The sequence below is a fragment of the Leptosomus discolor genome, chromosome 1 (assembly GCF_034619465.1).
Source record: "Leptosomus discolor isolate bLepDis1 chromosome 1, bLepDis1.hap2, whole genome shotgun sequence".
NCBI classification, from domain to species: domain Eukaryota; kingdom Metazoa; phylum Chordata; class Aves; order Leptosomiformes; family Leptosomidae; genus Leptosomus; species Leptosomus discolor.
The window spans coordinates 1,384,887-1,401,779 of NC_141391.1; the positions used below are offsets into that span (position 1 = coordinate 1,384,887).

Genomic DNA, 16,893 nt, shown 5'->3' on the forward strand with positions numbered 1-16,893 from the left:
CGCTCCGACTGCACGTTTGGGACCACGAAAGCAAAGACAGGCACCTCTTACCGAAAGAAAAGGGAACACATACAGGAAGCACATGCAGCAGAAAGTTACAGAACATTTTTGTCAGGCTTCAGCAATGCACTAGATGATGCTCAAACTCTTTATGTACATTTTTATACTATTTCTTGAGTACCTAATGCCCAGTAGCTGCTACAGAAGCAAGAGAAACATAAAGGATTTAATTCCCCTGGCATTAAAGATAGTCAGGTCACTTCTCCCCCAGTGGCAGACAGACTGGAATACCAACTTCAACTAGTCTTTGTATAATGGCATCAAAATTATGCAGATTTAGAAATGAAAGACTCATGTAATAACAAAGATTATGTTCACCTCCTCAGCAGAAAAGCCTAACCTTCAAATGCTTAGAAAAAATAAGAGTATATGACCTTCTTTGTTTTCTGTAGAACTCACTAGCTCATAGTAACTAACCAAAACCTGCTTTTGCATAGACTAATAGAAATACACATCAACATTTTTTAAAGTTTAGGGGTTTTGTTGGGGGGCGGGCAGTTAACCTATTTGAACGTAACGCACATCGTTGAAGCTCTGCATCCATTTGGGTAGATCCCAAGTTTTCAGGCAGATGCTGCCCCGAAAGCCTGCGCGTGGGTCACTGCATCGTATCACCTGCTTCTGCACAGCAAGCACAGGGAAAAAAAAAATAAATCAGACGCCCAAAGAGCACTAGTGCACGTCCCAAGCCTGTCACTACAGAGAGAAGCAGTGATTCGAAAGACTGAACACCTCCCAGATCACTACACTTGTGAGCTCTTTGCTTACATTTAACACATGTAGAAAATAGCTAAGAAGCTGCTACGAGCCAGACCTACTGCAACTGCTCAAAGAAACGGCAGAAATGACTTTCCTTTCATCTCTTCTCTATGATTGGGTGGAAAACGTGGAATACAAGGAATAGCTATGACTCCCACTAACAGACCCAGAGATATTAGTTACACAACTACTTCAGTACTCCAAAAATATCAATGTTTGCTATACAGAGATCTGAGCGTTCTTTTAACTGTAAAGAAAAGATGTGATTGCTTAAAGATCCAGAGGTGAAATCAAACGTGAGCCCTGAATCTTGTTGCTCACAAATTCACGCACCTTTCTGCTACCCTTAGGCACACCCGAAAAAAAGATGACTCCACCCCCACCCCAAAACAAACCATCCCAAAAAACACACTACAGGCATTTTCCTCCCTGTCTGGATTACCGGAGTTACAAAGAGATCAACTCCAGTAGATTTACTGGCAGCTTTTATACGGAGGAGATAAAACATCGTCCAGTATCAGAAGGTTTTTGAATGACCGAAGGCCAGTTTCAGTAAACAGAATTAAATGCTCTGTTATTAGGAGGTATTTAAATGCGCAACATTCAGCTTTTACCACCCACTTTCACACCCTATGTCACCTATTTCAACCCTGCTACTGCTCCAGACACATTGTCCCATTCAACACTCTTGTCATCTGCAGGGGCATTGAAGGGAGGCGAGGGGAAAAAAAACCCCAAACAACTACAGTTTCATAGTCCTCTACTTGAAAATGCATCAGTACTACTGGCTGTGTACCCTCGAGACCAAACTAGAAGGTCCCACCTCTCTGATTCCTTGTTGTCTAGCATGGTCACACACCTTCTCTTCTCAAGGAGCCACATGGAGAGGACAAGGGGCAACGGTACAAGCTGCACTGGGAGAGGTTTCACCTCAATGTAAGAGAGACATTTTTTACAGGGAGAACAACCAATCACCAGAACAACCTCCCCAGGGATGCGGTAGCATCCCTGTTGCTGGAGGTTTTCAAGATGCCATTGGACAGGGTGCTAGGCAATCTCATCGAGGCTGCCTTTTCCACAACAGGCTGGACCAGATGGTCTTCTGAGGTCCCTTCCAGGCTGGGCTGTTCTATGAAGGTGTGGCCCACAGCTAGCTTGTGCTTCATCAATTTAGAGAGCAAAGCCAGCCAGATCTGCTCCCCAGTGGTCCATCTGAACGTACTTCCAGGGCCGATGCACATCCACTAAAGAAACACAAGGCACCTCCAGAGCCTTCACTGCAGAACTCAGCAAGGGGGGAAAGCGTTGCGGTCACCAGCCTATCCCCCCCAAGCCAGCACCAGGAAGGACAGACCACAGCCGCTCCCCGCCAGACGCCAAGCTGGGAAGCAGCACCACGCACGAGTGGAGGGGTCTGTCATCCCATGGCCGCGGCGGGACCAGCTGCTGAGCGCCCTTTCAGGTCCTCACCTGAGTAGAGACCAGCTGGTTCTGCCCAGGCCATAGCTGCAGCACCGAACGAAGGTGTGGCAGAGTTTGAAATTCTTACTGGTTCAACCCCCCAGGGGAGCCACCTCGGAGGCACGTCTATTTTGAAAGAGCACCTACGTATTCTGGCATTGCCAGGACAGCGAATTAACTTCAGTTTAGCACCTTACACCAACACCACAGGGGCTGGTGAAATAAATTTCTCAAAATTCAAAGGTCTGGGCTTTGTTGCAACTCACATTAAAAAACAACCAACCACCCACAACTTTCTGACGGCCCTCTCTTCATTTGTTTCTTCTCCTTCTTGTAATTCGGATGGAACTGAATCCTCAAAGTAACACTAGCCTTCCCAGAAACAGCTTGGCCTCCCCCAGCTCTACAAACATTGCAGCAGATCTTGTACAGAAAATATGAACACAAACCTGTGTACTAGGTCTCACACGCAACTATGTGGACTAAGAGCGTTGAGAAGAAGAGGGGAAGAACGAGAAGATAAAGAAGGAATTCAAAAGCAGGAGCTATTTCTAATCAGATGTTACTAGGCAGCTCTATCTACTTGTCCTCTTATTTAGTCAGCTTAGATCGCATCGAGATAATTAGAAACGACAACACAAAATCAGTCAACATGAAAGAAAACTTCAGAAACAACAAGGATGTTAAAGTATCACGTAAAGCCGCTGCCGTCCATGCCCCTTGCCACCAGTGGCAACGCAGCTGAAGATGAGACAGGCTCACGCTAGGCTGGGTGGCCACCACCAGTACCAAAAGCAGCTTTTTTTTTTTTTAAATTCAAAAGTCATTCTAGCTGCTCTCCTCTGCCCAGTTTTAGGATGGACGGACATTAATTTTAAGATCAAACATTAACAGAAATTCCACAGCCTAACATATTTTCCAGCTAGAAACTCACAATCACATCAAAAGATACAACTATGTTACTGTGCTGCTGAAAATCTGGAAAATGTTTGGGTCAATTTTATTTCATTTTTAACAAAATTCAGGCCCTCATCTCTGTCATTCTCAAACTGTGAAGTAAAACCAAAGTACTTCTGCCCTTTATACCTTTAGAAAATAATCTTAAGTAATTTCTCAAATTTCCAGCCTTTCCAAATACTGCCAGGAATGTCTCACAAAATAAGACAAATTCATTTTTTCTTATATTCAAACATCATGAAAAGCACTTTTGATCTGAGATCAACTTAAGAGTATCATACCCTCAAGAAAAATTGTGGCTTATTTGGTTTTCTTGCCTCCTCCCTTTTTTCCTCCCACCAAATATGCATACAGAATATAGCAGAACTGAAAAAAAACACCTTATTTTTGCTCGGTATTGTATGTATTTAAAGATGGTCACAAGTGCCAAAACGTTCTTCGCTGACACAGGCTCACATCTGGCACCCAAGCTAGGGACAACTATACTTAGTGGCTTTACCACCATAAATCTTCAGAAGCCTTCCGCGTGGCTGAGCTCTTCTCACACAATTAGACACCGACGCGTTTGGGCTCCCTCATTAAAAGGATGTTTGCTGGAGAAAGCGCGGGAGGAGAGAGATGTGTGTGAACAACCTTCCCGGAGCCACCGGCGATCGGACCTAACCGCGTTCTCACAGGCGCACAGAAAGGAATACTTAAAATAACTCAAAAGACGGTTACAAGGAATATCTCCCACCATCAAGAACAACTTTAACCATCTAAGAATAGGATCTATGTGCTCACAATAGCAGGAAAAAAACCTACATTTCGATAGATTTTATTTTTAGTTACTTCTACTCTCTTTCCTCAAGTATTAATTGGAAAAACTGTGTTTATTTCAGAAACAGACACAACCAAACACTTACAAATATTAATTCGATAAAAATCCTCTAACTTAAGGTATTGCTACTATGCGTTCTGGAAAAATGTTATTTAAATTTTAGAACCTACTATAAGAAACAAACAGAAAAGCACTGCTTTGAGCTATTATAAACCCATTTCATTTACTGCAAATACTCGACTGGCATAACTTTGGTTTGATGAGGTTATGCCCTTTTTTTTACAGCCCATTTTTAAAAAATATAAACGCAGAACACCTTTTTTGTGTGCTTTCATACTGCAGTAGGTGGCTAAGAAGATTAAACAAGCTCACTGACTTCACTAAGAAATAAAAAAAAAAAAACAAAAAAAAAAATCAGATGCAAATTCAACAGCACACTAAAATCACCACCTGTAACACAAGATAACAGGTAGGGTAAAAGTCCAGCAGGAGCAGGAGAAGCTGAACTCGGGGATCAGCTGGGGACGGCAAGCAGAGCGACACGGTACGAAGTTCTCCGCAGCCAAGATCACCACCCTACGTTGGCCCTACCTGGAAGACAAAAAGAAAAGCCTCTCTTTTTACCTCTGCCTCCCCCGTGAAGAGCATTGACACGAGGAATGAGCCGGTAACACTGCTTCCCTCGTCGGTCAGGACAAGCTGCCCACTCGCCAGCACTGCAAAGGCACAAGGTTCCCAAGGGCTCCTGGCGGCAGAGGAGACCAGCCGTTCCCTTTCGACTCCAGACTTGACCCGAATCCAGAAACTCAAATATTAAAAGTAAATTCACATAACGCACCACCAGGAGAGTGGCCGAGCGGGATGTAAATTCTGTACACTTCTTAAAGGGTTCTTCAGCATCCCTTTGTATCAGGTTCAACTACCCTTTATGAGACACAAAATAGACCTGAGTCCCAATCACAACTTTTAGTAAAAACAGAAAACCCACTTCAGCTACAGCAACTACCAGATTCTCCGAGTCACATCGGCTTACACGAAAAGCGGTATTTTTTTTATTATTATTATTTAGAAACACCAACCTGCCAGGCTGTTTGCGTTAGGGGCCACAGACAGGGTTATACTTTCTGATTAACTCCGGCTCTGTGCCACAAACATCAGCATTGCCAAGAACCAGCGTTCACAACGCGCTAGCGGGTATTTTCTGCACGACAAAAATTGAACTCGTTCTGAGCCAGCTCGACACACGGTCAAAAACACTTCAGTGAAGCCAGTTCTGGTGGTGTAATACCATGTCCTGCTAGTCACCACACCCTTCTCGCAGAGGTAAGACAAGAATCTGTGCCCGCAAGACACGTAATATAATGGACCACGAACCGGACTAACACGAAATCGGCTTCACGAGCTGATGCGCATCTCCCTGTTCACCCGTGAGCGTCTGAAATAACCTCCGGAGGAAAGACAAGGCTAGCACGGAGGGGAGGGGAAGAAAAAACATCATCTTCAGCCACGAAGGCAGATGAAAAGGGTGGAGTGCCCTCTATCAACAGCCTCAGCGTCCCAAGCCAGGGCAGGTACCGTTTACCAAAGTCTCTGTGTAGGTTATGCTGAAAGGGCTGAAAGCGCTGTCTGCAAAAGATGCTAAAAGCACTGTTGGCAAAGGATGCAAAACCTGTAAAATAAACCTTTTCCCACCAAACAAGACGGAACAAATACACCAAAACACCATAGGAAATTAAGCCAGGCTACACTAATTGCGTCTGGAATGATAAGAATGCTCTTCCTCTCTCCAATACAGCTTATCATGACATTTGTGGTATGTCCAGAACATCTCCAGTTCCCCTCACATACAGGATTTTGGAAGTAAGAGTTGGGATTAAAAATACTTAGAGCCTCACAGGCAAAGCCTTCCTCACAGAATCAGGGTTGGGTTTGATCAAGTGCATCGAAGAAAGAGCATTTTGTTCCTTTAAAACGATCCTGCACCATGTGTCCTAAGGCACACACCTACCTTGGTCGACTGTCGGCTACGCCTCGCAATTGCCACCATAAAAACCTGTAACAAAGGCAGCTTCACAGGACGGCACCGCAACCGCCGGCTCTCTAGAGCTCTGCCAGCAACACCGCGGTGGAAAACGACAGCTCCAGGAAAGGCTGTACTCGGATAAAATTTAGAAAAAAAAAAACACCAACCCCCACAACTTTCTGCAAGCTAAAGAATTCATTCTTAAAAATGGGGCCCTGAGTCAAAACTGAAAACGCAACCTCTGGCAAGGAGCGCGTGTGTTGTGCTTAGGGCCAGAGTCCTCCTTTTTACTGTCTTCCGAGACAAATGCACACTGAAGTACGGAACAAGCCTGAATTCTCCTGAAAGCTTCTAAGGAAACACAACCCCCTAAAAATCAGACTTCCAGAGCATGTGTTGGAATTCCTTTAATAAACAAAAGCTTGTTCAAATGCAAACCTTAAAGCTAAAGTGGAGGGAAAAAAAATTTAAAAAAAAAAAAATTTCTTTCTCATGCGAGAAACGGATTGTTGGTTTGGGTGTTTTGCTTTTTCTTTTTTTACACTATTACTTCTGCTACCAAAAAAAACCAAACCCGAAGAATCATCAAAAACAAACCTCCATCAGTTAACCAAGAACTGTAAAGCTACTTAGGAATATTGAAACAGGAGATTCATTACTTCTTGTATGTCAGGGATAAAAAAAAAAATAAAAAATAAAAAAAGAAGGAGTGTGGGCTGTTTCTCAGCTTCGCCGTGCCAAGATAGGCCTGAATCATTACACTGTGGCTATGTTTATACTGAAACTTATTTTTTTTTCTTGCTCAAAACCTGGACTTCCACACCCAGTAGGCAACAGTTTTTTTAAGTACATTCCAAGCTTCCCTCAAACAGTTCCAGTCAAAACATCACCAGATTTTAATTCCGTCAAGAACGCGAGGATCTCATTAAAGGGCTGCCTAATTATAGGTAACCTGCCCAGGCCACGGATTCTGTGGTATCTTTATATGGAATACTGTTCAGAAGTCATACCACCAACTTCTCTCAAAATTTCTGAAATTTCTGTATATTTAGTTTTACAGCAAAGAATTATGCCGTGTCCCCTCAACTAATCAACAGAGCTTGGGGGGGGGGGGGGGGAAATGAACTCACAATAGTCACTAGTGGTGAGAAAGATCAACCCAAGAGGAAAGAAAATGTCATTAACTCCTAAAAAAATTGCAAGCTTTAAAGAAAAAAAAAAAAAAAGCCTGCAGATCTACTAGTTCCACAAGGAAAGCCTTTTCGAGTGCGAGCCAAACTCAGACTAAAACAAGATTGTGCGAACACTTTTCATGAGTTTTTCCAAATCTTCTGTCTTCCCCTGTGGCAGGCTGCAGCTTTTGGAACCTGTAAGCAAGAAACTCATCTGCCCCTGCTTACAGAAAGCTGTGAACACCCCAGACAAGCACCACATCTCCTGAAAGGAGTGAATGACCTTGGAGGAAAAAGAGAAGGTGGCAAGGAAGGACAAATTTCTGAGCAGTATGAAGGAAAAAAGGCGACCACCTCATAAAAAGAGAGGAACTGAACAAGAAAGCCTTATCAGACACCCACGAGCCAGAGGCAATCTGGAGCCCGTTACAGGGTTCAAGAATATCCAAACCAATTGCATTCCCTGCAGCTGGAGAGCGGAAAGAAGAGGAGGAAAGGTGAACTCCTGACAACTCCTTGCCTCAGGACAGGAAAAGTAAAGCTTTTCATAATTTTTCGGAATCCCTTATGGCATCCTAATATACATGGCTATGTACACCTACAAATACATATTCTTTACAGTTTTCTTTTCCAGTTACTTATCCTTCCGCAGCGCTACCCACACTGTGACGAGACTTTTCCCTAACACAGTATCTGTTAAGTGATCTGCGTTGTAGCTGCTACATTCGATTTGCTGTATTTAAAATTGGAACCGCAGCTCGTTTCTACTTCAGCAGCTTGACTCGCCGCCAAAGCTGCCGTAAACCTTGTCACGAACCCACCAACCTCATCGGTGAGATCACAGAAGCGCAGTCAAATTCCACCGGAGAGCACAAAATATATTCATAGCGAAAGGTTACACGTAGCTTTATTCAGCAGAGCATGACTCCATACATGTTAAAACTAGCAGCAACTAGCTATCGACACATCCATACTCATTCATACATTTACTTTCTTCTCTTTTTAAGTATCTCTACTGTTCACCCAGGCTTGTTATGGCAGGAACGAGACACCAAGTTAGAGACGTCGAAGAAATACTCTGTCCTCGTGTTGGGCCCATCAACACAAATCCCCAGTAAGCTCCTTCTCCCCTCACCCACGTTCCACACCCAACCTGCTCAGTCTCAGCACGTGACAGCCCAGCTGAGAGGGCAACAGCATCCCAGCCTGGATGGCTCAGGAAGAGCCACCAGAAGATCTCCCCGCTTAGCAAGTGGACACAGAAGGTTAACGGCGCTAGCAGGGGCGAGCGGTACTGCTGAACGTTAAACAGGAAAGCACCTCAGAGAGAGAGGTGGTACCCAAGGGCTAATTAAAATTCACAACTGAATAAAGGACGGACTGGGGAGAGATGAAGTATCTGGCAGGGAAAAAAACCAACCAACCAAACAAAAAGCTGACGAATTGGAAGGAAGCAGCAACCTTCAGAGGGCAGAGCTTTGGAAGACAGAACATACCACCCAAAGGCAAGGCAGCAGGAGGAGGAAGGCGAATGCTACAGAAAGAGTGAGAGGAGAAGGTAGCTTTAAAAAAAAAAAAAAGTTGAATGAATTTATGGGCTACATGACACTGCGATATATGCTAGACTGAACAATGACAAGGTATTTTAAGTAAGAAAAAGTAAGGAGGGCGAAACCACAAGGACAGAAGAGGGAAAGAAGCAGGAGGAGGTATCTGTACATATTTGCATCTATATCAGGAGCACGTGAAGATTATGAGCCTCTGATTCTGGCAATTCCTTTAACACTGCAAATTTAGTTGAAAGTGACGAAAAACTAAATTGGGGACCCAACCAATGAAAGGACTGTATCGGTATTCCCCCTCAGCCAGAAATCATGCAACCTTCGTGTCTCTTTTCCACACACTGTGCAGTCAACTGACGCAAAACGATGAAGCAACACAGGATCAACGCATCCCGACATCGAAAATTAACTGTGACTTAAACAAGGTGGCCTCTCCGACGCTGTCCCTCACAAAGGGAGCATCAGGCTACGGTTACACCGTGACTTCAGCCCCACACGAACCCGGGCTGCTTCCCTCCTCCCTCCTCAGGCGCTCCTTCCTCCTACCCCTCACGCCAGCCGCGGCACTCGCAGGGCCGCGCAGCCGGCTGGATCAGGGAATGGATTTACCCACAAATTATCCCTTCTCGGGGGAGGAGGCGGGGAAGGTTTGATTTCGGGTGGGTGAGTTCCCTAACTCGCATGGCTCACCCATCCTTGTGCTCCTGCAGGGAGGTGGCAGAAGCAGTTGGCGGGAGGAGCTGGCCCCTGAGCGGCAGTCCAGGCTTTAGATCAGACTAAACCAGCCAGGTAACCACAACCTCACTCTTGCTGGCAAAACATGAAAGCGAAGAAGTTCTTTTAAAAGAAGACGACATTTTAGAATACATTAGCAAAAACTGTGAAGTTCTTCTGAAAAGCAGGCCTCAAGATAAGGCTCAAGGTGAAGCAGCGATCACCTAACGAGTTTATAGCGTCTGGAGCCTATAAATACACTACAGAAATACCAAGTTGAATTAAAACACGGATCACACAGAGCGCTCTGCAGTTTTGCAACGCATGCACGCAGACAAAAGGGAAGCATGCCTATGGCCGGGCAAACTAAGGGCAATTTCAGACTACTACGTTATTGACCACCAACCCCCAATTAAGATAATCTTTAAAACCAAAATAAAATACACGAAAACGGCCGAACGCCTCTGATAAATTCAGCCATTCATAACCCAGATGGCCTCTGGGGGAAAAAAAAAACAACAAGTAACTTGCTGCCTAAAAGCAGGCAGGTGTGGAGAGAGCGCAGAAGCCTTAGAGAACCTTCGAAGGATTTCTACGTCTACCTTCCAGGGGGAAAAACCTCCTTCTCCATCACAGTTGCAGAAAGACAATCTTTTTATAGCAATGCCAGCGCAGATCTACCACATGAAAGGATATGGTAGCTTTAGCGAGCTACAGAAGATAAACATATGTCATGCCTAAAACTGAGCCAATGATCCTAAAAGCATCCTGAATCACTTGTTCCACAAATTCCCCAGTCACCAAGTATGAAGAAATGTAACATGAAGAGCCAAACAGAGATTATAAACACAGCAATGTATTTTTAAATCTATTTGCTAACACATTTCAGGACACATTTTTTATTATAGTCTTGTCAAGTCATAAAAAGATACTTCAGCTTTACTGCTACTAAGCTCCCACAGAGAAGAGAAACACAATGCAGCTTGTAAGGCTGCGGTGGATTTTTTTTTTTTTTTTTTTTTTTTAAATGGATATCAGAATTTTACGTTGTGTCAAAAGTCATCCAAGTCCCAGGAAAGCTTTCACCTCAACCACCAGCACGGAGTTTTGTCAAGTCCTAGGTATGCTTTCCACAACTGTAACACGTCGCCTTTTCTTCCCAGGGCCTGAGTCTACATCCCTGCATACAAACCACTGTATTATCACTCAAAAAGACGACGTATTTTAGACTTAAATAAACACGACAGTTTTGTTTATGTACAGCCCTTGAGGAGATGAAGTAGCTGCAGAGAGGCTGGAGAAAACGTTGTTCCACCTATATGCCTCAACCCTGACCAAGAAGAATCCCGTCTGGAATAAAACAGCAGTTCAGTCCTCATCCTCTCCCAGTGACACAGTCTAAGCCTTCAAACAACAAACATTTAAAGCAGGGCTCGGTTTTGCATAAAGATATCAAAGCTATTGGAACGGCAAGTATGCTTATGGTCTGGTAGGCTGCCAAAACCCATCTGCTAATATGCCAGACAATAGATGGATTCTGCTAGAACTCGTAAGAGAACTTTCTGATTTTTCCCTTGTATTACTTCTCTTAGTTGTACACAAAACTGAACTGAAAGGACACTAAAAAATGTAATTAAGGGGTTTAAATCCTCTATAAATACTATGGTTTATAAGTATTGCATATGCGATTTGAACGCTTGCATTTATATGCTAACAAACACAGTATTTGTAACAATTTAACGTTTTAAAATATGCATTCTTCCTCACTAGCTTGCAAGCCATGTCTTCAGAGCTCCTTGCTGCCACTGCAGCAGTTAAATCTGTAGAATTCAGAGCAGCGAAGTTGTACTCTGGCAGTGCCTGAAAGCTCCAACTGTGCTACAAAAGGACCCGAACTCTCCAAAGTCTTGATAAACAAACAGCGTTCAGTTAAAATTTAATACTCTTGGATAACAGCGGGGTGCTTTTTATAAAAATAATTCTTCGTTCCAGAGACAAAAAGATCCTGTGTGTGGTTCCAGTGAGCCCTGCTTTCTGGAACGCCGCGGAATCACGGTGGCTGCCTATCCTGAATACAGCCATAAATAACGAGTAATGGGATGACGAGGCTGACACCCAGCTCCTCACACCAGTGTCGCAGTATCAAGACCAGTAAGTCTTCAAAGCCCAGTTCCCCCTCCGCCACTAAATGCAATGGAAAGGCCTCTGCATCACAAATCAAGACCGGGGCCGTTTCAGCAAACGTTTTTAAGCAAAAATTCTCTCGTTCTCTCTTATTCTGTTATCTGATATTTGAACAAATCCTCGACACGATGGAGCTGTCATAGCCGATCACATCATTCCATGTGCAAAGAACGTTTAATCTGTAAATCCACACGGTGACTCTGCAAACGCAGATTGCTCGCAAAAGGAATGCTGAACGGAGACTATGGGCGTTCGGTGACCATGGTAGTGAATTAAATCTATTAACCCAATTTCTTAATCCATAACATTAACATTTACAAATTAAATTAACTGTAGAAAGTAGATTACAGTAAAGAAAAATATTTTAAGCCAGCATTTTCACATGTTTTCCTGTTTTTGTATCCACAGGCTCACAATGTCTATGACATCTTTCAGCAGAATACAGACTGAAGTAATTACAACCTCCGGAAAAATAGGAAATGTTAACAAAACCTAGACTAGAGCAGCAGTACCTGGTCTAGATGTTCTGAAAATAAGCTCCTATCTAGGGGGAAAAAACTCCTTGGATCAGTCTGTTACTTATCACTCAGCATTTGCTAGTTAAACACTGCACAGCCACCAATTTTAATCTAAGGAAACGAAAGGTGTGATCTTCCCCACACAAAAAGTGTTTCAACACCCACAGGAGAAAAACAGCAGAGAGAAGGCTGAAGCCTCGACATTCTGATTCATGAAGAGAGGACGCTGTGAGAGTGAGACAAACAGTACGTGGTCTGTCAAAGTTAACACATTTGCATTTTATATACAGATATAGAGCGAGAAATCTCATTTAAATAATTAAAGGGTGGACTATACCCTGCCCAGAAGAGCAGGGCAGCAACGGACTCACTGCTGAATATTTTACAGGAGAACCATCCTAGAAACTGATCCCCTCCAAATGGAGCAATCAATCCTCCACAGCACGCCAGGTACCCACCACCACCGCATTTTCCTTAAAAGCAAACTTTTAACTTCAAGAGAAGCAATCCCGTTAGGTAAAACAAGTAACAACCCCCCCAGCTGAGGGCATGTAGGTTTCCCCTGTTGATCTTAACCTGTGCAGTTTTAAATTATAAAGGGAAATACCTTCCTATAAGTTTCTGGTCAAAAAAACACAATCTGTTTTAAAGTGCTGTTCAAAATTATCTCCAGCAAGACATAAATCATCAGTGGTTTTAAGATATTTTCATCGTTTTAGCAGCCTCTTACAACCAGTAAATCACAGTCTTAGCCTATTATATAGAGAAATATTGCTGAAAAGACCAATGCTTTTTGTGTGCTGTTTGTGACTCTTTTTTTTAACATTTCCCCCATTGAAGAGAAGAAAAAATGGTTTGCATTGTGTTAGCTCCAGTTATAATTTCCAGCTGTGTCAAAACTTTAACAGCCTAAAAGCAGGAAATCCAAAGAGGAAATTCCATCGTCAGTTCCTGAAGTTTTGTAACTCCAATGTTCTTCCAAAAACTGGATCTTAAAGGAATTTTGGTAGCATTTTTCTGTAACCTTACCTGATATCTTCAAGTAGCTCACATTCTGCCTGATGCTTGGCCTGAAGTTTTGTCATCTGCTCAACCTGAATGTTTTTCAGCTCTTGTGTAACTTTCACCTACAAAAAAAACCAACACAGACCCCATGTATCTTCTGTAGAGTTTAAGTCAAATTTCAACAAGGAAAAAACAGCCCAATTCATGTCCTTCACCTATTTCGAAATTGCACGTTTCAGTGGAAACTTCAAACACAGAGTTAAGCGTTGTTTAACCCAACACAACATTCATAAAGACTGAGCTCAATGCTGTCACCCAGCAGCCTATAGAAGGCTCTCACGCCAACCATGAACAAAAGTGCAATTTTATTGCAAAACCTGCGAGGGCAGCTTGTGCATTTTGCCTACCAAAACAGAAAAAGCAGGCCACAGGGGAAGAAAAATTTAAATTACAGTGAGTACATTTAGCATTTCAGGGCAAGTCACACAATTTCGAAGTCCACCCAACTGTCCTATGATTGCTGTCGTTGAAAGAGAGCTTAAACATCGAGTGGGTTTTTGATGGTGCATCAGATCCAAAGAGCTCCCTGCAAAAGGCTGGCATTACGTTCTCGGGATTGGTGCAATTTTCCTTTGAACCTCGTGACCATGAAGCTAAAATTTCAATACTTTGGGAACCTGCTTGATAACCAGCGGCCAGCACCACTGGCACAGGCGCCAGGAACGATTTTGATTTTGGAAGGGGACCTTGGGGTTGTTTTGTTCTTGTTTTTATAAAACAAGAGGTCTTGGCATTTAAGCCCTCTAGTGATCACAGGGAATCCACGTATCGGCCTAAAAAATGATCACCAGCGTATGTGAAGACATTATGCATTCATGAGGACAGAAATGCCAAACAGTTACTGTAATGGGGGAAGAGAGATGAACAATTCAGAGAGGAAGAAGGCACAGATCTCCCTCTTCCTTAGCCAGACAAAAAAAAAAAAAAAAATATCCCATCAGCTAGCAAAAGCCTCCTCAATCCTAACACTGAAAACAATCCCCCAGCAACAAGCACCCTTTAATCACGACATTATAGAAAGACAAGTTTTGCACATGATACAGAAATAAATAAATAAGTCACATGTACACCCCTGACTTTGAGCAGAAAAAGTGTCTATTTTTAACAGGAACTTTCAGCATTTTCATTTTTATCTGCGGATGAAAAAAGCCCTACTCAAAATAAATAAACCCACACACGACGACCCGTGTAATGGAAATAATCTTAAACGAAATAATATAGGCAAAGAATGACACACATATAATATAAATAAGCCGCCAAATGCGAACTGAAACCAAAATAAGAACTGTTTAAGTACAAGCAGAGTCCACCCGCAGTACAAGAGGCCGAGGGGCAGGAATGAGCCAAGGAGAGATCTTCACTGCAGCTGCCTACCAGGGAGCTTGGGGGATGACAAGGGATTTCTGTTTACGCTCCCTCTCGAGTCCTCCTCCCCTCCCAATCCCTCCTAGTCGCTACTACGCAGTCCTGCACCCGGCAAACCCCTGCCATCCCCTCTCCCCCCCGAGAAATCTCAACGTCCCAGATGAAATCTCAAACATCTACGGCAATCAGACTGCAAGTGGTTACAGCCCAAACCACCCTCACCGGGCAGCATCGCCAAGAATATACAACGCGCCCCCATCTCAAAACCACAGAACTCCCTTCCACGGTGCCTGTAAAGGAGCAGCTTCTCCATCCTGAGACCTGCTTCGCCGCCTCGAGCTCCCCCTTTCTCCCCGCACACCCACCACTGCGTACAACCCCCAAAATAAGTAACCAATACATCTCCACCGATCAGTTCTTACACGCAGCTCAAGACCCCACCACAGCTCACAGCTCCCATCTCCCAGATAACAACCTGCCTCCAGAGACAAGCCACACCAGGAACAGCCTTTTTTCCCCAAATCTACATCCCTTCTCATGTCTCTTCCCACACCAGCGCCCCATATTCCCCTGGGCTGCCCGGACAAAAAAAAAAAGCCTCCCTGCTGCATTTGCAGACTGTTCCCATCACACCCATGTTGCACATTTTCGGCTGCCCCTCTTCACTCCTGACCCACGCCGGGATAACCTCCATCCTCACATCAACTCCAGACGCGACCTTCTGCTCCGAGACGACCAACCCATCACGGTTGGCATCAACCCACCAAAGGCAGCCGAGCCCCCAAAATACAGCCGGCAGCACCCCACAACCGCTACAGACTGTCTCCACACCTCCGTGCGGCCAAGCCCTCTGCAGTCATCGACCCCCTTCCAGCCCTACCCAGCCCTGGCTCTCCTTCACTGGGAGAACCTCCACCGGGTATGGGGGGGGGGGGGGGGGGCCCAGCCATGGCCACCCCAATACCCAATGACCACCCACTGCACCCCCCCGTTCCACCTCTCTCCTCTCCAGCCCTTCCCCACACCCTGTCCTGCCTCCACAGCTCACCTCCCACACCTGACACCCCCACCCCCCCACCCCATGGTTTCCAACCCCTTCCCCACCTGGCTGGGCCACCCCAGACCCCCACCGCCCCCAATTCACCCCCCCCAACCCCCCTTCCCTCCCCTTAATGCTTGCTCTCCCTTTTCCTAACCTGCCTCCACACTCCACCACCCCACAGCCCACCCGGAGCCCAACCTGCTGCCCCCCAACCATGCCCTCAACCCCCCCCACCCATTCCCCACACACCCCCCACACACACACCCTTACCCTACCCCCAGGCCTCACCACCCCGCTCCAAATCCATCCCATCCCAGTCAACCCCCCACCCAACAGCAGCCCCCCCCCCCCCCACGCCCCAGCCCCCCGGGGGGGGCCCTCACCTTCCTCGGCGGGGGCTGCATGGTGCTGCGCTGGGTCTCCGCATCAATTCCCTCCCCCCGGCAGCAGGATGCGGCCCCCGCTGCAGGAGGAGGAGGAGGAGCGGGCAGCCACCGTCTCCCCTCCCGGTTCGGGGCGAGTCCCGGTCGGCGGGAGGAGCGGGGATGAGGGCGGGGGGGGGTGGGGGGGGGTTGGTGGTGGAGAGGGCGGGCGAGAGGCCGCCTCTTCCTCAGGGGCAGCGGCGGGCGGGAACCGAGCAGCGTCCTGAGCCCCGGCGCGCTGGGGAGCGGCGAGGGAAAGGAGGCGGCGGAGGGAAGGCGGGGACGGGGCCGAGGCGGGGAGCGACTTCGGGAGGAGGAGGGGGGGGGGGGGGGGTGTTGGAAAAGGAGGCAAAAAAAAAAAGGAGGCGGCGGAGCGCGGCTCGGGAGCGCCCCGCTGAGGGGAATCGCGCCCCGCCAACGGCCCGCCCCGCCGGCGGCCGAGGCCTCCCAGCCGCCTAGAGCGGCCACCATAGAGCGGCGGGAGAGGAGAGAGAGGGACGGGGCGGGCACGCCCCGCCCCCCGCCCCGCCCCGCCCCGCCCCGCCCTCCCGCAGCGCCGGGGGCTGCTGAGGCCGCTGGGGGGCGCCGTGGGCACAGCGGGGGGGGGGGGGTGCAGGGGGGTACAGGGAGGGGGCGGGGGGGCACAAGGGGCGGGCAGGGGGTTCAGGGGGTGTAGGGAGAGTGCGGGGGGTGCACAAGGGGCAGGCCGGGGGGCACATGGGGTGCAGGGGGGCACAAGGAGGGGGCGGGGTGGCGCACGGCGGCACAA

At 46.5% G+C, this 16,893-nt stretch overlaps 1 protein-coding gene across 2 annotated transcripts in view; it reads right to left on the reverse strand.

The window, feature by feature from the left end:
- The window catches only part of FCHSD2 (FCH and double SH3 domains 2), a 164,381-nt gene extending 148,275 nt beyond the window's left edge, over window positions 1-16,106 (reverse strand). For both annotated transcript variants that reach the window (XM_086481591.1, XM_086481590.1), the window contains exons 1-2: window positions 16,086-16,106; window positions 13,260-13,357 (exon numbers count right to left, since the gene is read on the reverse strand). In XM_086481591.1, the coding sequence (XP_086337717.1) occupies window positions 13,260-13,357; window positions 16,086-16,106 (119 nt within the window). The remainder of the gene's footprint in view (window positions 1-13,259; window positions 13,358-16,085) is intronic.
- Between the last annotated feature and the right edge of the window lie 787 nt (window positions 16,107-16,893).